At 39.9% G+C, this 26094-nt stretch overlaps 1 protein-coding gene and 1 pseudogene across 1 annotated transcript in view; both read left to right on the plus strand.

The window, feature by feature from the left end:
• The first annotated feature begins 1211 nt into the window (after positions 1 to 1211).
• LOC119876176 lies at positions 1212 to 8447 on the plus strand (annotated as a pseudogene).
• A 5835-nt stretch (positions 8448 to 14282) lies between these two features.
• The window catches only part of HEATR1 (HEAT repeat containing 1), a 46025-nt gene continuing 34213 nt past the window's right edge, over positions 14283 to 26094 (plus strand). The window contains exons 1-12 of the mRNA XM_038533827.1: positions 14283 to 14402; positions 14672 to 14845; positions 15423 to 15639; positions 17628 to 17769; positions 18789 to 18890; positions 19526 to 19666; positions 21157 to 21368; positions 21521 to 21654; positions 22864 to 22966; positions 23855 to 23965; positions 24758 to 24875; positions 25930 to 26037. Coding sequence (XP_038389755.1) covers positions 14704 to 14845; positions 15423 to 15639; positions 17628 to 17769; positions 18789 to 18890; positions 19526 to 19666; positions 21157 to 21368; positions 21521 to 21654; positions 22864 to 22966; positions 23855 to 23965; positions 24758 to 24875; positions 25930 to 26037 — 1530 coding nt within the window. The 5' untranslated portion in view covers positions 14283 to 14402; positions 14672 to 14703. The remainder of the gene's footprint in view (positions 14403 to 14671; positions 14846 to 15422; positions 15640 to 17627; positions 17770 to 18788; positions 18891 to 19525; positions 19667 to 21156; positions 21369 to 21520; positions 21655 to 22863; positions 22967 to 23854; positions 23966 to 24757; positions 24876 to 25929; positions 26038 to 26094) is intronic.

The following is a 26094-nucleotide window of genomic DNA, read 5'->3' on the forward strand; positions in this document are numbered from 1 at the left end:
TTTTTGCCTCAGAGGTATACTTTTTTTACCTGCAGCTGCTTTGCCATATATTTTTAATACCTGATAATGCTAATCTACCTTATTATATTTTTCCATTAAATTTCCCACTAAGAATTTTTTAAATGCATTTTGTTATTCTTTTATATCCATTTAGGAAACATTTTGTCAAATTTTTAAAAACCATTCTGGGACTTTTCTTAAGACCAAATTAAGTATGTAAATTATCTTGGAGATGAAACATAGCCATTTTATATAATATTTGTCTTCCTATCCAGGAACATAATAGAGCTATCTATCTTCTCTACCCACTCAAATCTTTTATTTGTTTTTATTTTTTAAAAGATTTTATTTATTCATGAGAGATACAGAGAGAGGGGCAGAGATATAGGCAGGGGAAGAAACAGGCTCCCTGCAGGGAGCCCCACATGGGACTTGATCCCAGGACCCCAGGGTCATGACTTGAGCCAAAGGTAGACAAGACACTCAACCACTGAGCCACCCAGATGTCCCAAATCTTTTGTTTTAATTTACCATAAGTTTTTATCGTTTCTTCACAAAGATCTTTTTTTAAAAAAAATATTTTATTTATTTATTCATGAAAGACACACAGAGAGAGAGAGACATAGAGACATACACAGAGGGAGAAGCAGGCTCCCTGCAAGGAGCCAGATGCGGGACTTGATCCCAGATTCCAGGATTACGCCCTGAGCCAAAGGCAGACGCTCAACCACTGAGCCACCCAGGCGTCTCTCTTCACAAATATCTTATATATTTTTCTCTCAAATACTTGGTGTGTTTTGCTATTGGAAATTGGCCTTTATCTTGCAGTTTGTTTTCCTACATCACATGTATACACGTGTGTGTCTGTGTGTTTATACTCACACCTATTTAGTTTCTTATATTCCATAGTATATCCAGTTGTTTCTAGAACTGAATCCTTAGCTTTTCTCAGTAATCATATTACTGGAAAATAATGGTATTTTCATCTCTTTATTTGCAATACTTGCATAAGCACATTAAACTAAACTGAGTCTTGAAAGTAGATACAGCATAGAGTTATAATACAAAAAATAGTAGTCTAGCTCCTAGACAGAATTGAAAAAAACCTGAAATTTTTAGATAAGTCTTTTAAGAATACCAAAGGGAAGCTCTCTACTCCTTCACATTAGACAAATAGCTGCATCTTCTAGTGCCAGCCACCTCCCCAAGACATGATGGAAAAGGTTGGAGTGAACAGATTTGGTGCTATTGAGCACCTGTGTCAGGGCTGCTTTTAATTCTGGCAAAGTGGATATTGTTGCTATCATTGACCCCTTAATTGACCTCAACTACATGGTCTGCATGTTCCAGTATGATTTTACCCTTGACAAATTCAATGGCACAGTCAAGGCACAGGACAGGACACTTGTCACCAATGGAAAGTCCATCTCCACCTTAAAGGAGCGAGATTCTGTCAACATCAAATGGGGTGATGCTGTGCTGTGTGCTGTGGAGTCCACTGAGGTCTTCAACACCATGGAGAAGGGTGGGGCTCGCTTAAAGGATGGGGCTGAGAGGGTCATATCTCTGCCTCTTCTGCTGATGCTCCCATGTTTTTGATGGGCATGAACCATGAGAAGTATGACAACTCCCTCAAGATTGTCAGCAATGCCTTCTGCCCCACCAACTGCTTGCCCTCTCTGGCCAAGGTCATCCATGACAACTTTGGCATCATGGAGGGACTAATTGCCACAGTCCATGCCATCACTGTCACCCAGAAGACTGTGGATGGCTCTTCTGGGAAGTTTGAGGGGCTGCTCAGACTGTGTTTCTACTGGCACCAAGGCTGTAGGCAGGTCATCTCTGAGCTTTTTTTTTTTTTCTTTTATATATATATTTTTTTTAAATTTATTTTTTATTGGTGTTCAATTTACTAACATACAGAATAACCCCCAGTGCGCGTCACCCATTCACTCCCACCCCCCGCCCTCCTCCCCTTCTACCACCCCTAGTTCGTTTCCCAGAGTTAGCAGTCTTTACGTTCTGTCTCCCTTTCTGATATTTCCCACACATTTCTTCTCCCTTCCCTTATATTCCCTTTCACTATTATTTATATTCCCCAAATGAATGAGAACATATAATGTTTGTCCTTCTCCGACTGACTTACTTCACTCAGCATAATACCCCCCAGTCCCATCCACGTTGAAGCAAATGGTGGGTATTTGTCATTTCTAATAGCTGAGTAATATTCCATTGTATACATAAACCACATCTTCTTTATCCATTCATCTTTCATTGGACACCGAGGCTCCTTCCACAGTTTGGCTATCGTGGCCACTGCTGCTATAAACATCGGGGTGCAGGTGTCCCGGCGTTTCATTGCATTTGTATCTTTGGGGTAAATCCCCAACAGTGCAATTGCTGGGTCGTAGGGCAGGTATATTTTTAACTGTTTGAGGAACCTCCACACAGTTTTCCAGAGTGGCTGCACCAGTTCACATTCCCACCAACAGTGTAAGAGGGTTCCCTTTTCTCCGCATCCTCTCCAACATTTGTGGTTTCCTGCCTTGTTAATTTTCCCCATTCTCACTGGTGTGAGGTGGGATCTCATTGTGGTTTTGATTTGTATTTCCCTGATGGCAAGTGATGCAGAGCATTTTCTCATATGCATGTTGGCCATGTCTATGTCTTCCTCTGTGAGATTTCTGTTCATGTCTTTTGCCCATTTCATGATTGGATTGTTTGTTTCTTTGGTGTTGAGTTTAATAAGTTCTTTATAGATCTTGGAAACTAGCCCTTTATCTGATATGTCATTTGCAAATATCTTCTCCCATTCTGTAGGTTGTCTTTGAGTTTTGTTGACTGTATCCTTTGCTGTGCAAAAGCTTCTTATCTTGATGAAGTCACAATAGTTCATTTTTGCTTTTTTTTCTTTTGCCTTCGTGGATGTATCTTGCAAGAAGTTACTATGGCCGAGTTCAAAAAGGGTGTTGCCTGTGTTCTTCTCTAGGATTTTGATGGAATCTTGTCTCACATTTAGATCTTTCATCCATTTTGAGTTTATCTTTGTGTATGGTGAAAGAGAGTGGTCTAGTTTCATTCTTCTGCATGTGGATGTCCAATTTTCCCAGCACCATTTATTGAAGAGACTGTCTTTCTTCCAATGGATAGTCTTTCCTCCTTTATCGAATATTAGTTGCCCATAAAGTTCAGGGTCCACTTCTGGATTCTCTATTCTGTTCCATTGATCTATGTGTCTGTTTTTGTGCCAGTACCACACTGTCTTGATGACCACAGCTTTGTAGTACAACCTGAAATCTGGCATTGTGATGCCCCCAGATATGGTTTTCTTTTTTAAAATTCCCCTGGCTCTTCGGAGTCTTTACTGATTCCACACAAATCTTAAAATAATTTGTTCTAACTCTCTGAAGAAAGTCCATGGTATTTTGATAGGGATTGCATTAAACGTGTATATTGCCCGGGGTAACATTGACATTTTCACAATATTAATTCTGCCAATCCATGAGCATGGAATATTTTTCCATCTCTTTGTGTCTTCCTCAATTTCTTTCAGAAGTGTTCTATAGTTTTGAGGGTATAGATCCTTTACATCTTTGGTTAGGTTTATTCCTAGGTATCTTATGCTTTTGGGTGCAATTGTAAATGGGATTGACTCCTTAATTTCTCTTTCTTCAGTCTCATTGTTAGTGTATAGAAATGCCACTGATTTCTGGGCATTGATTTTGTATCCTGCCACGCTACCGAATTTCTGTATGAGTTCTAGCAATCTTGGGGTGGAGACTTTTGGGTTTTCTATGTAGAGTATCATGTCATCGGCGAAGAGGGAGAGTTTGACTTCTTCTTTGCCAATTTGAATGCCTTTAATGTCTATTTGTTGTCTGATTGCTGAGGCTAGGACTTCCAGTACTATGTTGAACAGCAGTGGTGAGAGTGGACATCCCTGTCTTGTTCCTGATCTTAGGGGAAAGGCTCCCAGTGCTTCCCCATTGAGAATGATATTTGCTGTGGGCTTTTCATAGATGGCTTTTAAGATGTCGAGGAATGTTCCCTCTATCCCTACACTCTGAAGAGTTTTGATCAGGAATGGATGCTGTATTTTGTCAAATGCTTTCTCTGCATCCAATGAGAGGATCATATGGTTTTTGGTTTTTCTCTTGCTGATATGATGAATCACATTGATTGTTTTACGGGTGTTGAACCAGCCTTTTGTCCCAGGGATAAATCCTACTTGGTCATGGTGAATAATTTTCTTAATGTACTGTTGGATCCTATTGGCAGTATCTTGTTGAGAATTTTTGCATCCATGTTCATCAGGGATATTGGTCTGTAATTCTCCTTTTTGGTGGGGTCTTTGTCTGGCTTTGGAATTAAGGTGATGCTGGCTTCATAGAACGAATTTGGAAGTACTCCATCTCTTTCTATCTTTCCAAACAGCTTTAGGAGAATAGGTATGGTTTCTTCTTTAAATGTTTGATAAAATTCCCCTGGGAAGCCATCTGGCCCTGGACTCTTGTGTCTTGGGAGGTTTTTGATGACTGCTTCAATTTCCTCCCTGGTTATTGGCCTGTTCAGGTTTTCTATTTCTTCCTGTTCCACTTTTGGTAGTTTGTGGCTTTCCAGGAATGAGTCCATTTCTTCTAGATTGCCTAATTTATTGGCATATAGCTGTTCATAATATGTTTTTAAAATCGTTTGTATTTCCTTGGTGTTGGTAGTGATCTCTCCTTTCTCATTCATGATTTTATTAATTTGAGTCTTCTCTCTCTTCTTTTTAATAAGGCTGGCTAATGGTTTATCTATCTTATTAATTCTTTCAAAGAACCAACTCCTGGTTCTGTTGATCTGTTCCACAGTTCTTCTGGTCTCGATTTCGTTGAGTTCTGCTCGAATCTTTATTAACTCCCTTCTTCTCTTGGGTGTAGGATCTATTTGCTGTTTTTTCTCTAGCTCCTTTATGTGTAAGGTTAGCTTTTGTATTTGAGTTCTTTCCAGTTTTTGAATGGATGCTTGTATTGCGATGTATTTCCCCCTTAGGACTGCTTTTGCTGCATCCCAAAGATTTTGAACAGTTGTATCTTCATTCTCATTAGTTTCCATGAATCCTTTTAATTCTTCCTTAATTTCCTGGTTGACCCTTTTATCTTTTAGCAGGATGGTCCTTAACCTCCACGTGTTTGAGGTCCTTCCAAACTTCTTGTTGTGATTTAGTTCTAATTTCAAGGCATTATGGTCTGAGAATATGCAGGGGACAATCCCAATCTTTTGGTATCAGTTCAGACCCAATTTGTGACCCAATATGTGGTCTATTCTGGAGAAAGTTCCATGTGCGCTTGAGAAGAATGTGTATTCAGTTGAGTTTGGATGTAAAGTTCTGTAGATATCTGTGAAATCCATCTGGTCCAGTGTATCATTTAAAGCTCTCGTTTCTTTGGAGATGTTGTGCTTAGAAGACCTATCGAGTATAGAAAGAGCTAGATTGAAGTCACCAAGTATAAGTGTATTATTATCTACGTATTTCTTCACTTTGGTTAATAATTGATTTATATATTTGGCAGCTCCCACATTCGGAGCATATATATTGAGGATTGTTAAGTCCTCTTGTTGAATAGGTCCTTTAAGTATGATATAGTGTCCCTCTTCATCTCTCACTACAGTCTTCGGGGTAAATTTTAGTTTATCTGATATAAGGATGGCTACCCCTGCTTTCTTTTGAGGACCATTCAAATGGTAAATGGTTCTCCAACCTTTTATTTTCAGGCTGTAGGTGTCCTTCTGTCTAAAATGAGTCTCTTGTAGACAGCAAATAGATGGGTCCTGATTTTTTATCCAGTCTGAAACCCTGCGCCTTTTGATGGGGTCATTAAGCCCGTTCACATTCAGAGTTACTATTGAGAGATATGAGTTTAGTGTCATCATGATATCTATTCAGTCCTTGTTTTTGCGGACTGTTCCACTGAACTTCTTCTTAAAGGGGAATTTTAAGAGTCCCCCTTAAAATTTCTTGCAGAGCTGGTTTGGAGGTCACATATTCTTTCAGTTCCTGCCTGTCTTGGAAGCTCTTTATCTCTCCTTCCATTTTGAATGAGAGCCTTGCTGGATAAAGTATTCTTGGTTGCATGTTCTTCTCATTTAGGACCCTGAATATATCCTGCCAGCCCTTTCTGGCCTGCCAGGTCTCTGTGGAGAGGTCTGCTGTTACCCTAATACTCCTCCCCATAAAAGTCAGGGATTTCTTGTCTCTCTTGCTGCTTTAAGGATCTTCTCTTTATCTTTGGAATTTGCAAGCTTCACTATTAAATGTCGAGGTGTTGAACGGTTTTTATTGATTTTAGGGGGGGATCTCTCTATTTCCTGGATCTGAATGCCTGTTTCCCTTCCCAGATTAGGAAAGTTTTCAGCTATAATTTGTTCAAATACATATTCTGGCCCTCTGTCCCTTTCGGCGCCCTCGGGAACCCCAATTAAACGTAGGTTTTTCTTCCTCAGGCTGTCGTTTATTTCCCTTAATCTATCTTCATGGTCTTTTAATTGTTTGTCTCTTTTTTTCCTCAGTTTCCCTCTTTGCTATCAACTTGTCTTCTATGTCACTCACTTGTTCTTCCACCTCCTTAACCCTCGTCGTTAGGACTTCTAGTTGGATTGCATCTCATTCAACTGATTTTTAATTTCTGCCTGATTAGCTCTAAATTCTGCAGTCATGAAGTCTCTTGAGTCCTTTATACTTTTTTCTAGAGCCACCAGTAGCTGTATAATAGTGCTTCTGAATTGGCTTTCTGACATTGAATTGTAATCCAGATTTTGTAACTCTGTGGGAGAGAGGACTGTTTCTGATTCTTTCTTTTGAGGTGAGGTTTTCCTTCTAGTCATTTTGCTCAGTGCAGAGTGGCCAAAAGCAAGTTGTATTGGGAAAAAGAGAAAAAGAGAGGAGAGAAAGAAGGAAAGAAAAGAGAAAGAGAAAAAAAAGGGAAGAAAAAAACGAAAAAAAAAGGAAGAAATAGAGAAAGAAAAAGAAAGGAGAAAAAAAGGGGGTGGGGGAAGGATACAAATCAAAAAGCAAAACAAAAACAAAAACAAAAACAAAAACAAAAACAAAAAAAAGAACCACGGGGGAGTATCTTCTGATTCTGTGTACTTTAAGTCCCTTGGCTTCTCCTGGAAGTTGTCCGTCCAGCTGGTCTTCTGGGGGAGGGGCCTGCTGTGCTGATTTTCAGGTGTTAGCACTTGGGGGAGCTGCTGTGCCCCTGCCTGGTGCAGGGCTCAGTGGGGGTTGTTTACCCCGTGAGGCCGCAGGAGGAACAGCCCCAGTGGCGGGGCAGCTCTGGAAACCTGGATTCAGCCCCCGCAGGAACTCCGGAGCTCTCCGTCTGCAGGGCCTGGAGGCTCCGGGCGGGGCCGCTGATCTGCTCAGCTGGGGCAGGAGCGTCCTTGCTGTCCTGGGACCTCCCGGCCTCTGCCTGTCCCGGGGGAGGCCGGATCCTGGGCTGTGTCCCGGCGCCATGTGCTCTGGGGCCTGCGCTGCTGGATTCGCGCTCCCGGGCCGCAGCCCCCTCCGCGGAGCCGCCCCCGAGCCCCCCGAGCTGCTCCGGGTCCCGCGTGCGCGCTGCAGCCCTTAGGGAGCTCGGCGCACTCTCCCGGGGCGCAGGTGCCTGTTAGTGTCCCCGGGAGCCCGAGGGCACCCCCGCCCTCCTGGGTCCTGCTCTAACTCCCCACGAGCCCCTTTCCGCCCGGGAAGGTCGGTGCAGCTCCTGCTCCTCCGGGACGGGGCTCTCCTGTCCTGGGGACCCTCGCCCCGGCCTCAGCCCGGCTCCTCGCGGGGCCCCTCCCCCTTGGAGGCCTTTGTTTCTTAATTTCTTTTTCCCCGTCTTCCTACCTTGATAGAAGCGCGAACTCTTCTCACTGTTGCATTCCAGGTGTTCTCTCTTTAAATCTCAGGCCGAATTGATAGATTTTCAGGATAATTTGAAGGTTTTCTAGGTAATTTGGTGGAGACAGGTGATTTGGGGACCCTACTCTTCCGCCATCTTGCTCCTCCCCCTTCCATCTCTGAGCTTAAAGGGAAGTTCATTGGCATGGCTTTCAGTGTTCCCACCCCCAACGTGTCAGTTGTGCTACCTACAGAAAGCTGCCATATATGATGACATCAAGAAGGTGGTGAAATAGGCATCGGAGGGCCCCCTTGAGGGCATGTTGGGCTCCACTGAGGACCAGGTTGTCTCTTACTCTTCCACCTTTGATTCTGGGCTGGCATTGCTCTCAATGACCACTGTGTAAAGCTCATTTCCTGGTATGACAATTAATTTGGCTATAGCAACTGGGTGGTGGAGCAACATGGCCTCCAAGGACTAATAGCCCCCTGGACCAGTAGGCCCATCAAGAGCAACGGGAAGAGAGAGGCCCTCAGCTGCTGGGGAGTCCTTGTCCCTACTCATCCTCCAGCACACTGAGAATCTCCCGACCTCTACAGAATTCCCATCTTAGAATTCCTGAAGAAGGGGAGGGACCTGGGGAGCCCTACCTTGTCATGTACCATCAATAAAGTATACAGTACCCAGACCAAAAAAAAAAAAAAAAAAAAAAAAAACCAAAAGGAGAATACAAATGTAACATGAAGAAAACTTTTTAATTTTTTTCTCTATTTCCTATCTAATACCATCTCACACATGGAGCTGATCTTTTATTCAATTTATCCCTCAGTCCTTTCTCTATCCCCATTTTTCAAATCCAGCTCACAGAGAGCTGAATCCTTCCCCTCCACACCAATCACCTAAACTTCCCTGGATTTTCTGATAACTCTTTGTCATTATGTTGCTATTAATTTCTCCTTGCTGGCTTTCCCAGTTCTTTACTTCACCATCACTCTTCAACACAAAAATCTCCCTCAGAGCAAATATTCAATGGAAATTAACCTGGGACGAGGTGGGGTGGGGAAAGGGATTCAGGATACCCATACCTACAGTTTCATGTGTTTATTAAACAGATGACTGAATAATTCTCATTAGCTAAGAAAATCTAAACATTGTCAAGTCCTCTGGAGTCCTCTGGGTCTCTAAATATTTAAAAGGCCTTCCTTTTATTGCACCTTATACAGAAAATTCTATGAACCGATTTTTATATAATTGTACACAATTTTCAAATTTAAAAAGTTTGAAAGCTTTTTAAATTTGAAAATGTTACCTAGGGATGCTGCTTAATGCCCTCTGAGGGTCGGTAAAATGCTTTAGTGCCATCTGCTGGTTCCTGGAGCTGTATCTGGCACTTAACTCCAATTGCTTGCCGAGTCTTTTTATTTTATTATTATTTTTATTTTTTCAACTCCTAGCTCCCCACCACTGCATGGCAAAACAACCAGAAAAATAATTGCCATTTATGGTGACAGGACCACAAGTGCTCAAATTCATAATAATGTAAATGACTTTGGGACATAAGATGAAGAACAAATATTAACTTCTTGTTCATTGAACTAATCATGTATTTGTTGCCACTTGACTCCAGTGTAGATTTCACATGCTGAATTGACATGCTTCATTACATATATCTTATTTCATTTCTCACCAACTGATATATTTTCAAGTAGTGTTCCATCAGTTGTGATATATGATACAAATAATGTACAAAAAAAAAACAAACCTCGAAGTTTCTGAATAATTTGCTTTTTTTACAGTTAGAATATATCTAAGTCATTACTGTAGCAATACTACTTTCATTCACTTACATTCTGATATACATTTCCTGAACAGGAAAGAGATACATACATATACAGTTTACACATATTTACATTCACTCACTCATTTGTTCAGCCAATAAATATTTACTGTCATCCACACCCCAGGGATTGACAGCAGGGATTCACCAGTAAGCATGAGAAAGCCTTGTCTTCAACACCATCCTTGGACCTAATTAAGGCCTACAGACTACATATTACAAATATATTTTAAAAATTTGTTTAAAAATGTAGGAGCCTGTCCCTCAACATCTGCCTTTTAGCACTTCTGTAGTATAATCTGAACATCCAGTCTCTGATTTGTGTGTTTAAGCATCAGGAAACTGGTCTCTTGTTCTGTGTCCTCAACTAAAAGAAAACTCTGTTTGAATGCACTGAATGTTTATGAGCTATACTGCTTCTGGACACTGTGTCAGGTGTAAGGAAGATTTGAATGTAAAAGGGCTTAGATAGGAAAAAAAGACAAATTAATTAACTTGTCACATTCTTCCCTTCAGACTGCATGAACATAATATGATTTCTGCATAATTGTTACTTCTAAATAGTTCCAAACATAATTTCTTGTTTCCTTTTGTTTTCCAATTTATGGGTCTGGATATACTCATGAACTAGCAAAGTATATCTCAATAATTGGATATGATAGCTGAAGAGTGTTTACAATATTGAGCAATTCATATGAGTTAAATTTGAAAATAGGTAGATATAGATGTAACATGAATGAAGGGTGATACTAATTCTATACACTGTCAACTAGTTGGACATTGAATGGCAAGCTTGTGCATAATTTATGTTTTGTGAAAGAATTTTATTTATTTGCGAGAGAGAGAGAGAGAGAGAGAGAGAGCACAAGCAGGCAGAGGGGCTGAGGTAGAGTGAGAAGCAGACCCCCCACTGAGCAAGGAGACAGATTCCCCTGGGATCTCAAGGACCCTGATATCCTTACCTGAGCTGAAGTCAAACGTTTAACTGACTGAGCCACCCAGGTACCCCTTGTAAAAATATTTAACAAGGTAATAAGATTTACCAAAAATAAAAAAACTTCATCTTTAATTTTATTTGAAATTTTGTCATTAATTGTGATTGGTTTTATCTTCTTAAAAGAAAGATAACTGTTGAAAACAAGTGAAAAATAAAATGTATTGACTTTTTACTTAGTTCATGTTTTTATGAAAATATATTTGTTTTGTATACTTTGAATATAATTAAAATTTTTTAATCTTTTTGATCATTTTTGTCAACACAATTTGTGAAAATCTGGGTTAAACAACATAATTGGTAATTTTGCCGAAATGAAGGCAAAACTTTATGAGATAAATATATAGGAATGCTTTAGCTCTATATGTCTTTATTACTCATCCAAAATTATCAGCCAATCAACATTTTACCCAGACAGATACAATAATTAAATACTGTCATCTTTTATATTTTGTCATCTTTCATTCATATAAAAATTTTTTTATTTTGTCATTATAAATGTTTACTTGTCAAAGCTGTAGGTTATAACAGTTAACAGTAGAGGAGGAGTCAATAGTGTGTTAGGTTGACTTGTAACTTTTAAATACTTACACTAATGTCTTTTAGCCTATCTATGGCTTTGTAGTAATGTCACTAGCGTACTTATCACATTACTTGACGCTTTTCTGGTTTATCTATTTGCTTACTGTTTGTCTCTTCCTGGTGGAAAATAGATTCCATAAGAGTAGAAAGCCCAGCTGTCTTGTTCACCACTATATGCCTACCTAGTATAAAGTACACCTGGAACGAACCAAAATACCAATACCAGAGACTAAAAGAGGTAGGGTGAAAGTGGGAGAGTATCCTTTAAAAACAACTTATTCCTTCAAATGACTGTTAGAAACTGTGGAGTGGAGGTAGAGTCCTTGCCTTGAACAGTGATTGAAATGAAGAACAGGATTCATCACTCCTCTGTAATGTCATCCTTCATCAGATGAAAAAACATATGTTTAAAATACCATCTCTGAAAACCATGTTTATCCTTGCATCAAGAAATATGTATCAGTTATAGTTAAAGTTATGAATTTAATGAATGTAAATAGCAAAAGCTATGAAAAGGATTTTTAGACAACTGATATTTTAAATTCAAATAACAACTGAGAAAGTAGGTTTGTTCTGGTCCTCAAATGAATAATCAAACCAGGAGATGGGTGTATAGTTCCAAAAACCAAGGAGGAGATATCAGAAAACAATCAGGATGCATCCAAAGAATTCTTTTAAAATGGAGAAAAAGGGGGGGATCCCTGGGTGGCTCAGTGGCTTAGTGCCTGCCTTTGGCCCAAGGCATGATCCTGGAGACCTGGAATCGAGTCCCACATCAGGCTCCCTGCATGGAGCCTGCTTCTCCCTCTGCCTGTGTCTCTGCCTCTCTCTCTCTCTCTGTGTCTCTCATGAATAAATAAATAAAATCTTAAAAAAAATAAAATGAAGATATAATTCAAGATCATGGTATATTTTAAAATAAAATTTTAAGTATATATATATATATATATACTTAAATACATATATATGTATTTATGAATCTCTGACTTGTTTTCTTACTTTCCCAGTGTACTTCGAAAATAAAATTCAACATGGCACTGTATACCAATGGAACTGACGTAAAAAGGTATCAAAGATTTCAAAATGGAGCAAGCAAGCCTAGCTAAGCCTAGCTCTTTTAAATAGGGTGGAGAGTCCATAAAGTAGGAAAAATTTATGCACATCCTCATTGGAGGAATCATAAACTTTTTGCCAGCTGTAAGCCCTCCACCTGGAATTAACTCCCTCATCATCATGACATCTGAATCTTTCAAACTCTTCCACTTTGAAAGGAGGCAACTTGATCTGACAAGTTTCAATCCCTCATTTATCTATTAATCCAACCAATTCCAGTTAACATACTTTCAATTCCTATTTTGCATAGAGGACCTATATGAGAACTGCACTCATGACCATTCACCTTTGCATCTTTGTCCCCTCCTTACCTTCCTCAGAGCACAATTTGAGTTCCTATCTGTCTCCTGAACTGCAATTCTCATTGTCCAAATAAATGCCTGTTTGCTTGCCTTCTCAGTGAATTATTTCTTGGTTGACAAAGAGTTGATCCAAATACCCGTCGCACTTTTCTTTTAATTTTCATTTTGATAAAGCTTTTAAAAATGCACTCAGGAATTTTTAAAGAAAGAAAGCAAACATGTCTTGTGGTTGAAATGGTACTGATTTTCTTTTCTTACTACTTTAACGTCTCCCTAAGCTGATTGCTCTTGTGATGGCAAAATTCCCTTGACACATTAGGACAAAAAAAAAAAAAAAAAAAAAAAATTGAGAGATCTGTTTGTGAAGGTAAAGTAGATACCACCAGGACTTTTAAAAGTCCTGTTACCCTCTTAAGGCAATTAATACCACATGAAAAAGAAGATTATTAACTATCTGTAGGAATAACTGAAGAGATTTTTGGGTTGTTCTGAATGCTCTTAAAGCAAAACAACAACAAGCTCTGTTAATAGAAGACTAGAATGTGCACTGAGCATAGAAGCAGGGAGCCCCCAAATGTGCAACTGTTTCCAACAATCTTCAGGGAAGAGAGCTGTTGAAAGACTAACGTCTTGGTACCGAAAAGTTCATCTCTTGAGAGACACGAATGTATCCAGAAAAGGCATAGGAGGACATCCGATCATTCCTGCGTCCTGTGTAGCTCCTTGGAGAGAACTCTCATTTGCAGCACTTACACATTGCTTTGGAGACAGAGGGTGGTGTGTTCACTTGGGACAGTCTCCGGCCACATTCACCTCTAATGATGCCGAGGCCAGCAGGCGGGTGCTTGGGGCCTGGAGTGGGATGGGGATCACCGCGAAGGAGCAAGAGGGAACTTCCAGGGGTGGCGAACACTTTCTATGTCTTGACTGGGGAGATCGTTATGCCTCCCTCTTCATTTGTTGCAACCCCTAGAACTTTTGAGCTGTGGTAGCGAATGCGGTTTGTAGGTTGTATCGCAACGGGGTTAACTATAGAAGAAGAAGAAGAAGAAGAAGAAAAAAAAAAAAATCCCAGCGTGTGGTCTCCAGAAATGCAAAGTGGTTACAAGAAGGTCCCCTCCAGCTCCAAGGCAGCGGCGTGCAGGGTTTACAGAGCGCTCCCACGGCGCGACCCGCAGCTCATCTCACGAAGTTCCTAGCCTTTCTCTGCTTGGTGGAGGAGGTCACAGACTCGGAGAGACGAAAGAGCTCGGGGAGCTCACACAGCGCAGGGGCGCCAGCGCGGGCCTTGAGCGCAGCCGACGTGACTTCACAGCTCACATTTTTAAGCCCTGGCGCCATCTGTGGTACACAGTAAGCTCTGGATAAATATAGGCGTCAAAAGAAAGGTTCCAGTTACAGATCCGTAACGCTCACGGGAGCTCGCCCCGCACCGAAGCCTTCCGGCGCCCACCGCGGGGCGCCCACTCGGAGCCCGCAGCGGAGGAGCCGCTGGGAGGCGGAAGGGGCGGGGCTTCCACCCAGAGAGGCGCAGTCAGCCTATCGCCTTTCTGACAAGCTTGTACTTCTTCTCTTGCCGTAGTGCCTGGGGCCGGAAGCTCTCCCAGCGTGCTTTGCGTTTCCGGGCGAGAGCCGGCCGCTCGGGCAGCGTGTGGGAGCTGCTGTGAGGTCTGGTTAGTCTGTACGCGCCTCCCCGAGTCAAGTTCTCGGTAAGCAGGGGCTTTAGCGAAGTAGGCGTTATCCCAAGGGAGGGTGTCGAGTCCTGCGGAGTCGGGGCTGAAGCAAGCCATGGCGCGGCCTCAGGGGCTTTAATTAAAGCTGCTGCTGTGGTGTCTGCTCCGCGGAGGCCGTGCGTCCCGGGCCAGAGGGGTGCGGCGCCGGCTGCGAGGGAGGTTACTTGTATGTGAGGCGTCCGAGGCTCCCAGTTAAGCCACCTTGCAGCTTCCTGGAGACTTTTCACGGTGGTTTTGTTTCCTAGCCGGTGTTTTTAGAAATCTGCCGGCGTCAGAGATGACGTCCTTAGCCCAGCAACTCCAGCGACTCGCCCTCCCTCAGAGTGACCGCAGCCTGTTATCAAGAGATGAAGTTGCTTCTTTGTTGTTTGACCCCAAGGAAGCGGCCACCGTCGACAGGGACACCGCCTTTGCCATTGGTGAGCGATCCACCCGTTAACTGAGAAAATCTGTGAAGCATTTCTCGCGGATGTGACTATCGTTTTCTCTTCTGACCCTCCCTCTTCCTTAACAGTTTCTAACTTGTTGGATTCTGTTGTTCAGGGAGAGAGAATGACAGCCATGTTCTAGATGCTTGAAAACTGTGCAGGTACCGGTATCTAAATTTCCCAGATGAAGAAACAAGGTTAGGGAAGTTAATTTGTAGAGCGAAGAAGGACAGCTCAAAAAGGGAGGAGGCGGTGGCTGGGCTGCAGGAGGCCTGGTTACTGAAAGGGTATTTTTGTTGTTGTTGTTGTTGTTGTGTTATGTTGTGGGATTTTTTGTTTGTTTGCTTTTTAAAAGACTGGCTCCTGCCAGGCAGAACTTTCTATTTCTCCTGGTTGGAAAGATAGGATTTATCTTTTATGTTGAAAACTAGAAATCTGTGTTTGGGACTGTATCATAGATTATACTTGCCGAAGAAATACAGAGATTTTGGGGGTAAGTAAAACTGTAAAAGAGGAGCGAGATGAGTTTGCTTGCAAAGAATTGTTAAATAAACCGGCCTTTTCCTAGGATGCACTGGCCTGGAAGAGCTGCTGGGGATCGACCCTTCCTTTGAGCAATTTGAAGCACCGTTGTTCAGCCAGCTAGCAAAAACACTGGAGCGCAGCGTTCAGACCAAAGCAGTGAACAGACAGCTGGATGAAAACATTTCATTATTTCTTATTCATTTGTCTCCTTACTTCCTGCTGAAGCCAGCACAGAAGTGTCTGGAGTGGTTGATTCACAGGTAGCATATAAAATTTATAGAAAGAATTACGGGCTAACAGCTTTGACCTTTTTAAAAAACTTAAGCAACGAGAGCACTTAAACCCACTTAAAGCTGAGAAATTAGGTCTGTTAAGAGATTAACACCATCTCTGTTGGGTTAGGTAAGCATGCCTCCTTGTTAAACTCAACTTTTGTTGATATCGAGAACTAGAACTCTTGGGGATCTAGTTAATAGGCCAGCTTGAGTTGTTCTAAGGAGCTCATGTTTACTTTGCCATGACAAATTGTTACTGCATACTTGAAGCAAAGAGAATCTGAAACCTCTTTCTTGCCCAAATAACCAAACCAATGCTTTGGGAGGAGGCAAATAGTATTCTCTAAAATATTGTAACTTAAGAAAAACAACAATAGCTAATATGTATTGAACATTTTTGTACCAGCTTCTGTTGTAAGCACTTTGCATGCACTATCTCAATGTTCACAGCATTCCTGTGGGAAGATAGTTTTATTATCCCCATTTTACAACTTACAAAATTGAGGCATCATTAAGTTACCTGAGTCCCACATCTAGTAAACTGAGATACAAGACTGTTTCCAAGGTTTGGTCTTTTATCCTCTTTGGAAATTGTCTCCGTAAGTATCCTCAGTTTACTTTCTCACTTAATGGCCATCACATCACAGCTTACACAATCTTGTTTATTCTGCCATGTGTTACATGTTTTAGAAGTAGAAAGAGCTCCATTTCATTAATAGGAGACATGGGGATAAAGTGATTTCCCTTCTGGAAGCAAGTGACTTATTCAGAAAATATAAGTTTAATTTGGGTCTTCTGATTATCAGAACATTAGAGTCATCGGACAAAAAACTATAAGTCTGTAATATTTACCTTTTTCTTATAGCATTTAATTCCCTGCCCCCAATAGATCATTAGTATAAGGAGTACCTTTATTATTTATTGATGTAATTTATTTATTAAGCAAACATTAAATTAACACAAGATAAGTAGGCTGCCCTTGATTGTTGTTTTGAAATAAAGGTATATGCAAAGTTTGGGGTGTGTTGTGTGTTGCCTGAGGTAGTTGAGGAAAGCTTCATGGAGAAAGTAGCATCTTGGCTAGTAAGTTTAGAGTTTAGATGGACATGTAAGAGAGCACTTCACTGGGAGAATTAGGAAAAGCATTCTGAGAAAGGAGACATTTGAGCTCAGTCTTCAAGGCTAGAAAGGATTTAATGTATCTGATGTAATTAATGAACCTCTTATTATGGTAGAGGAGCCAATACAAAGTTTTGTGAAGTTAGGGACAAATTATACATGTTTGTAATTTGACAGTTTTTAAATTTTATTTTTAATTTTTTAAAAGATTTATTTACTCATGAGAGACACAGAGAGAGAGAGGCAGAGACACAAGCAGAGGGAGAAGCACGCTCTCTGTAGGGAGCCCAATGTGGAACTAAATCCCAGGACCCTGGGATCATGACCTGAGCTGAAGGCAGATGCTCAACCACTGAGCCACCCAGGCGTCCCTTTGACAGTTTTTTTTAATTCAAAGAAAGTAATGTGATTTTCATTAGTCTTCTGGTTTTAGAATTCTGATAATTAGGTAAGCTGAGGAAGCTGCGAAAGGTGAATTTCAGAGCACTGAGAGAAGCCAAGCTTTACTGCTTAGTTGACCCATTGCTTTTCTGTTGGTTTGACCACAGTAATCACATAGTTTTATTAATAATAGGTTTAAAAAAAAAAGCCAAGAGAAAGTGGATGGAATGTAAATTTTGATACTGAATATTCTAAAATGTTACTAAGAGTTAACTGAACCCTACTGATGAGTACTTTAATGCAAAATAGAGACTTATCATTTAGTGCTTTTATCTTGCTTATAGTTGTGTGCTTGTTTTCACTGATATTTATTCTGAGTAGTTTGAGCTCATTGATATGCAATTTGGACATGTAAGGAAATATGTGCTTGTAGGTTTGTGTCAGTTTGAATTGTTTGCTTTCTCCCCCCCTAGGTTTCATATCCATCTTTATAATCAAGATAGCCTCATTGCTTGTGTTCTACCATACCATGAGACAAGAATATTTGTACGGGTTATACAGCTTCTAAAAATTAATAATCCAAAGCACAAATGGTTTTGGTTGTCACCAGTTAAGGTATGATTGTTGAATGACACGTATTTTACTGAATATTGAACATGGCAGTTCAGCCTAGGAGGAGGACAAATGGGAACAAAAGTAGACTAACAGACTGTAGGAGACTAACAGACTGTAGGAACATGGAAAGAGTTAACTTTCTGCATGATGATAGTGAGGTCAGTGATCAGAATTAGTAAAAAGAAAGGAATGAGAGTTTTTAGTTGGAATTATAGTTTAAGAGTTTGAATGTAAAGCGCTTCAACTAAAGAGTGTTCAGGAAGAGAAAGCCAACCATTATAAAGTGTATCAAACTACTCCCTCTCCTAATAACATCAAGACCATTTTTTTTTCCTACCTCTATACACAGACACTGATGCTCTCTAAACACACATTTCAAGTATGCAAACTTTTGTTTTGTTTTTTAATTTTTATTTATTTATGATAGTCACACACACAGAGAGAGAGGCAGAGACACAGGCAGAGGGAGAAGCAGGCTCCATGCACCGGGAGCCCGACGTGGGATTCGATCCCGGGTCTCCAGGATTGCGCCCTGGGCCAAAGGCAGGCGCCAAACCGCTGCGCCACCCAGGGATCCCGCAAACTTTTGTTTTGCTCAATATTTATTGAGCACCCAGTACATGCCATGCATGATGCTAAGAGGTAGGAATAGCAGCATAAGTTCTCTGTGTTCTTAGTCTATTTCTATTACTAGTGTTATTATAAAGCAGAGACAACCCAATTTAACTAGTAGAGTTCCTAAGAATCTAGAGATTTAGATAAAAACATATCAAAATGCAAAACATGGTAAGTAGGCAATATTTACTGAGTACCTGCACCCTCACTGTTGACTTCTGGATTTCTAAAGTTTGCAACAATTTTGTATGTTAATCCTATCTCTACCACCAGGTGTATGGAGAGACTATTTTGTATTAATGAACTGTACCAATATGAAGCTGTTACTGTGACAGGTACTTTTAAAAATAATAATCAGTTGATGAATGTCCTTAATGATAGTTGGTTCTTTCTGTCTCTAACAGCAACACGGAGTGCCCTTAGCTAGAGGAACTTTGATTACCCACTGCTACAAAGATCTTGGTTTCATGGATTTCATTTGTAGTCTGGTGACCAAATCGGTGAAGGTGAGTAGTATATTCCATGACTGTATAATTCCATTAAAAAATTGCTTGCTTTCAGTGAAGAAGGCCTGCTAAGGCATTTCCTAATGACTGTACTTTGAAGAAGTTCCCCTTGAGTGACATACTGTTGGGGAACATGAGCAGTTTGATCAGTCTTTCATCACCAAAGGAGTTTTCCTCCAAAATAAATTATTCTCCTCTTGCCAAATTCTGTTTATAATGACTGTTTAAAGAAAGATGATCAAAAATGTCAGGAGGGGGGCACCTGGGTGGCTCAGTTGGTTAAGCGTCTGCCTTTGGCTCAGGTTATGATCCCAGCGTCCTGGAATTGAGTCCCACATCAGGCTCCCTGCTCCAAGGGGAGCCTGCTTCTCCCTCTGCGTATGTCTGTGTCTTTCTCTGTGTTTCTCATGAATAAATAAATAAAATCTTTTAAAAATAATTAAAAAATAAAAATGTCAGGAGGATTGTTCATTCTTGTCATAGTTTAATTGAACCATTGCATTTGTGTACTTAATGTTACATATGGTAAAAATGAACATGTCAGCTTGAAGTAGTTGAGAGCTATAAATATTCTTATACTTTTATCTAATTGGCCTTTCACTTTTATAAGTGCTATGTTTGTGTTTTTGTTCTAGATTTTTACTGAGTACCCTGGGAGTTCAGCTCAATTGAGGGTGCTCTTAACTTTTTATGCTTCTACCATCGTGTCTGCCATAGTGACTGCTGAGGACAAATTGGATAATATAGTAGCCAAGCTATTTCCGTACATCCAAAAGGTTGGTCCTGCTCATATGTAAAGTAGATTATTTTGTACTTGAAGTAATTTCCTGGCTTTTTAAAAGTTTCACTTAGACATAAATATTTTAAAATTAAAGACCTGTATCAGATGGTTGGTAAGACTTAATTTTTTGGTTAAAAAAAAAAAAGACTTGTCCTAAAAACTTAATTAACCAGAGTGTGATCTTAATTAGGGCTCCTTAAGAATAAATGTTGGCTATTTGGCCCTGCCACTATCTTCCAGATCTGTTTTCTTAACAGTCATGTTAACTCACTGGAAAAGGAATGGATTAGATCTCATCAGAGCATAGGCTCTCATTCTTTTTACAATGACTTGCACTTCTCAATATTTTTTCTTCCCAAGTTCCTTGTTGCCTATCACCCTTCCAAGTTCCCTGTGGATTTGGTGGAAGCCTTGTGGAAGGTCACGTCTGGGCTCTAGGCCTTTACGCGCCCTGTGCTGGCTTCACCAACCCACAGGCCTGAGTGTGAGATGGGACGACACAGGCGGCCAAGGATCCAAAGCGATTGCCGCCACTGTGGCCCAGCGAAGGAGCGCTTTTACAGCTACACGAGGAAAGAGTGGTCATTCTGTCGTTAAACAGCACATATTCTATATAAATAAAAAGTAAAAAGGGGGAGGAGATGGGGAACGGAACGAAAATTGGCACAGACATTGATATATTGCTTTCCAGTTTCAATGCGACAGATGCAAATCATGACACCAAGGGAACAGAAACGAGGGCTGGGTTTAGATTTTCTAAGCCAGATGTGTTCCCCTTGCGGGGCTGGAGGGTTGCTCAGATGGATGGGGAGCCAGGCCAGGGGCAGCCCGGAGCTAGAGGCCTGAGAAACCCCGTGAATTCAGAAATGTGAAGAGGGCACAGGACCCTGCTCCCTACCTTAACCCCCTAGGAGAGCAGCACTACTTGAAAGTGGTGGGTCTGCTCTCCTCACAGGAAAAAAGTACAAAGAAATAAATATGAGGACATAAAACCTTCAAGAGACTGTTTTCTGCTGTATCCCCCAGCCCCCTGCTTCCGTAGGTCCACGAGCAGAGGGGAGGTTGGGGGGCACATGCCCCCTCAGCATGTGCTGCAAGTTCAGGTGGGAGCTGCCTTGTGAGGCGAACCCTCCCACCCTCACTTTCACTTCCTACCGTTGTTCCAAAATTATTGTCTTTAATGAGACAGTTTTGTTTCTGAAGTCTCCTTTACACTGGTAGGTGTTTGCCTATAAAAGAAAAGCTGGTTGTCCCCTGTTAGCATAAAGAGTGGGTGTTTGAGTTGGGAGACCTTCTGAGATCCCTCATCTAGAAGACTTATCTCTTCTCAAGAAAAGAGGTCAACTTCTGAAGAGTGGTTGACTCTGTGTTAGGTAGTATTAATCTTTAACATGGCATTTTCAATTTGTCAAGATAAAGTGACATTTTAAATAGAGTTAAATAGTATAGTTTATCATTTTTTCTTATATCTTAAAAAATATTTAGGGATTGAAGTCATCTTTACCAGATTACAGAGCTGCAACGTACATGATAATATGTCAGATTTCTGTGAAAGTGACAATGGAAGATACCTTTGTTAATTCGTTGGCATCGCAGATCATCAAAACACTGACCAAAATTCCCTCTTTGATAAAGGATGGATTAGGTTGCTTGATAGTGCTCATGCAGAGACAGAAGCCAGAGAGCCTTGGGAAAAAGTATGTATAATTGAATTGAGAAATGATAATAATTACAGGAGAATGAATTTATTTTGTATATATCTTTTCAAAGATAAGTTTTATACTGTTTTTAAGTTGCCATGTATTATATGATTTCTAAAGTTCCATCTTATGTACTTATTTCTTCAAAGGCCATTTTCTCACTTGTGTAATGTTCCTGATCTTATTACAATACTTCATGGGATTTCTGAAAAACATGACATCAGTCCTCTTCTGCGTTACATGCTTCCCCATCTGGTTGTCTCCATCATTAATCATGTTACAGGTATCTATGTAGTTTTACGTTTTGTGTTGAGAAGAGATCTTATTAAATATCTTTAGATTTTGTGTTGAGAATCTTAGTGTCTAAGGTTATCTTAAAATAGGAACTGAGCTTTTGATTACATCTTTAAGATATTTAAAATTTTTACTGTCTGATTGTTTTTGTGTAATTTATTCTTATGTGAAAAACATTTGGGATGGGAAGTAGGTTGTTTGAAGGGGGATCCTTGTTAATTGAATAATAAGCTCAGAATTCTGTTTTGTTTTCTTTCTAAGTCTGTTCTTAAACAGTCTCCACGGGAAGATGACCATGGAATTATTTTTAAATGATTAAAATATGTGGCCAAGTAAAACTTTCTCTTCTTGTTTAGGTATTAATGAACTTCAGTGATTCATTTTCTAATAAATATTCAGTTGCCAGAAATTTTTTCCTCCTTTGAGTCACTCACTGACCATAGACCAGGAAAATCTCATAGGTAAACACCCAGACTTTTAAAAAGACATTAAAAAGATGATTAAAAGTGATTATTTCCAATATATGCTTTTTAGCCTTTAATGAATACAGAAGGACATGAAGAAATACTTGGTGCTATTGCCACTTAGACTAAGAAAGAGGTACTAAGGAAGACATCTCTAAATTATGTCAATTTATGGGAAGATTAGGTTTATTTAACCACATCTTGGTTTACATATGTGTTTCAGAAATGTGGCTAGCATGTATAAAAGTATGTTTTTCCTCTTCTGGTGGTGGTGAGTAATGTCACAATCTTTGAAGGCAGGGCCAACATCTTATTTGTGATACATCTGTAGTCAATCTGGAATTAGAAGATCAGTAAGACATATTGAGATGAAAGTTGATCCTGTTTTCCGAGCTAGTTTATTGAGATTAGGCTTGGTTCCTAAATTCAACCACTTGTAATATGACCTGGAATGACTATTTTTTGGACTTCTATTTTAATAAGACGGCCATGAATAACTTACTAAAAATAGAGAATTTCAGGTAAAGTATAGATGAGAGTAGTATATACAAAAATGTTGTAAAAAATTTCAGAGGCTAAATAGGTGATATGCAGTTTTATAAACCAGTAAAAAGCTGGACACTGATGGATATGGTTCAAAGTTATTCCTATAGAAATATTTTCTGCTGTAAATAAATTTAATAATGTAAGTGCAAGAAATTTTTACCAATTTTACTTTATTTTGTATACTTAAGGAGAAGAAACTGAAGGTATGGATGGACAAATTTACAGGAGACATTTAGAAGCTATACTTTCAAATATATCACTGAAGAACAACTTAGACCATTTGTTAGCTAGGTGAGCTATTATTTTTGATGTGCTTTTGATTTATATTTTTCTTTTCAGACTTGATTAGCACTATTCCAGTATGTCTTTATGATGTACTTTTTTATTTATCCGTATCATCTCATTAATTATAAGTACTTAGTGCGATAGTTGTGACAATAGAAGGAAAAAGTAATTTCTCTTTAGTGCTTATGTGCGATCATGGAAAATTAAGCTAAATTTGGGTTATAGCTTCATGTAACTAGTGGCTATATAGAGTTGCCTGTTAATAAATGCATCAAAATGCCTGAAACAATACCTCACAGTTGTCATTTAGTAAGTATCAATTAGAAACTTAATACTGAGGGTTGGTGAAGTAGAGGGTATTTCTTCCTTTTCTGTAAAGATAGTTGTTTCCCATTTTCTTTTTTTACTTAAAGGGCAACTTGATACAAGTGAAAATAATGTAGGCATTGCAGTCAGACTTGGACTGCCTCTCTCATTTTCAGCAGAGTAGTAGATTCTGAAGGTCAGAATGGCCTGGATCTGGTTTTGCTATTGTGTAAAGTGGCCTGTCTGCTGGTGTGTGTCATTCCTGCCTGTCGCTCACAGAGTTGGCTTGTGAATTAAATGAGGGTAAATGCGGGAAGTACTGTTGAGGGTGTGGGCCCCAAGATCAAACTGAGTTTGCAAACCTACTCTACTTGCGGCACAGGAGGTCTCACTAAGTGTTGGCTATGCTGGTTCTCCTTTGATCTCAGGCCACTTACAAGAATTCTTAGCCCCCATTTTTGTATGTGTAAAGTGAGAATGACTTCTACCTTGTGGAAGTATGGTAGATAATATTTCTAAAGCATCTGGAACATAATGGGTACGTAAATAGTGGCTCTCATGTCTGCTGATACTTGTTTTGTTTTGCAGCCTTCTTTTTGAAGAGTATATTTCATATAGTTCACAGGAAGAAATCCATCCTGATAAAGTATCTTTGCTTAATGAACAGTTTCTTCCACTTATCAGACTTCTAGAAAGCAAGTAAGTTGTTTGTGCCTCTTGTTTTGTAAAAGAAGATTCACAGGTCACATTGGAATGAATTTTAAAGAGCCCTCCCCACCCCACCCCCCCAGAAGACAGCTAGGGGATTCAGGTATATTTGAAATATTTTCATATAGGAAGTAGCGGCTGTGTGGAGACTGTAGAGAGTATAGTTTTTTTTATTTTTTTATTTTTTATTTTATTTTATTTTTTTTTAATTTTTTATTTATTTTATGATAGTCACAGAGAGAGAGAGAGAGAGAGGCAGAGACATAGGCAGAGGGAGAAGCAGGCTCCATGCACCGGGAGCCCGACGTGGGATTCGATCCCGGGTCTCCAGGATCGCGCCCTGGGCCAAAGGCAGGCGCCAAACCACTGCGCCACCCAGGGATCCCTATAGTTTTTTTTATAGAGAGACGTTACAATGAGAATAGGCATAGTAACTTGATTAACATCATTTGGTTTTACATATACCATTTGTTAAAATTTTAAGTCTTGGGATCCCTGGGTGGCGCAGCGGTTTGGCGCCTGCCTTTGGCCCAGGGCGCGATCCTGGAGACCCGGGATCGAATCCCACGTCGGGCTCCCGGTGCATGGAGCCTGCTTCTCCCTCTGCCTGTGTCTCTGCCTCTCTCTCTCTCTCTGTGTGTGTGTGTGACTATCATAAATAAAAAAAAAAAAAAAAAAAAAATTTTAAGTCTTAGTCTCAGGAATTTTTAAGTTTCATTTATGTATTGGTGCGTGTGGTCAGTAACATCACTAAGAATAATTAACTCTTTAATTTCTTCCCAGATATCCTAGAACATTAGATATTGTACTAGAGGACCGCCTAAAAGAAATTACAGATCTAAAAAAACAAGAGCTTTTTCATCAGTTTATTTCTCTTTCTACAAGTGGAGGGAAGTATCAGGTAAATTTTTCTTCAGAGGAATTACTGCAGTTATGGGTATGTGGTTTGTATGGTTACTTGAAGAGCTCTGGAAGGAAATTTCCTACTTCGCTCATTTCTTTGGAAAGTTTTATGGACAGATATGGTTTAATACAATTTACCTAGTCCCTTTAAGTAAGGCTGTGAGGCAGGAGTCAAATCATTGGAAAGGCACGGTAATTTAAAAAACAGTGCAATACTTATTTAGGAAAAGTATTGTCCGGAAATGTTACAAATAATCATTAGCAATCACCAGAACGTAGCTTCACTTAGTTTCCAGTGTGTCCTTATTTTTCTCCCATAGCTGCAACTTCCAGTGCAGTACCCACTAGCCACATGTGGCTATTTAAGTCACTGATTAGGAAAAAGGAGGTGGATTTTAATTTCACGATCATGTTAGAACTTCAGAAATTTATTGGTAATTCACCCTAAATCTTTTTACTAGAAGTTAGACAGGTAAGCAGTTCTTACAATTGGCCTTGAAAGTAAATATTATGAAGAAAAATGTGATTGTTTTGGTTTTTCTCTTCCATACTTAGACTTTCATCTTTCATGGCATTTCATTTCCAAATCTTGGAATGATAGACAAATATCCTTCTTAGTCTGATTATATTCAGTCATTCATTCGACTATCATTGTTGGGTCATTTATATGAATTGCTTTCTGTCTTCAGTGACCAATTTTTAAAGTTATATTTTCATTTAGGTGCTAATACAGTGATTTATTTTAGATGCTTCTTAGGCTAGAGTCAGATATACAGAAAGAATGCAAAATTACTTCATAAAATTGCCTCACTAAATAAACCTACACACAGACACATGTACTCAAAATCACAACATTAACAATACACATTTCTTTTTCATCTGTTGTAACTCATACCATGATTCAGAGACGAGTATTTTACTTGATTTCTGAAATTAGATGGTGGTTACCAAATATGTTGGGCATTTTAGGGCAGTTTTCTCTAGTTTTTATTCTTGATCAGATGCTGAGATTTAATGGTGAAATCATTTGGTGATTGTGATGAATCCTGTAGTTTTTAGCAGATTCTGATACCTCTTTGATGCTCAGTCTGAATCATCCACTTGCTCCGGTGAGAATTCTGGCCATTAATCATCTGAAAAATATCATGAAAACATCAGAGGTTTGTATCAAATAGCCTCATTTGTGATATATTCGTCCTTGTGGTGAACAGTGACAT

Source organism: Canis lupus, chromosome 4 (assembly GCF_011100685.1).
Source record: "Canis lupus familiaris isolate Mischka breed German Shepherd chromosome 4, alternate assembly UU_Cfam_GSD_1.0, whole genome shotgun sequence".
NCBI classification, from domain to species: Eukaryota; Metazoa; Chordata; class Mammalia; order Carnivora; family Canidae; genus Canis; species Canis lupus.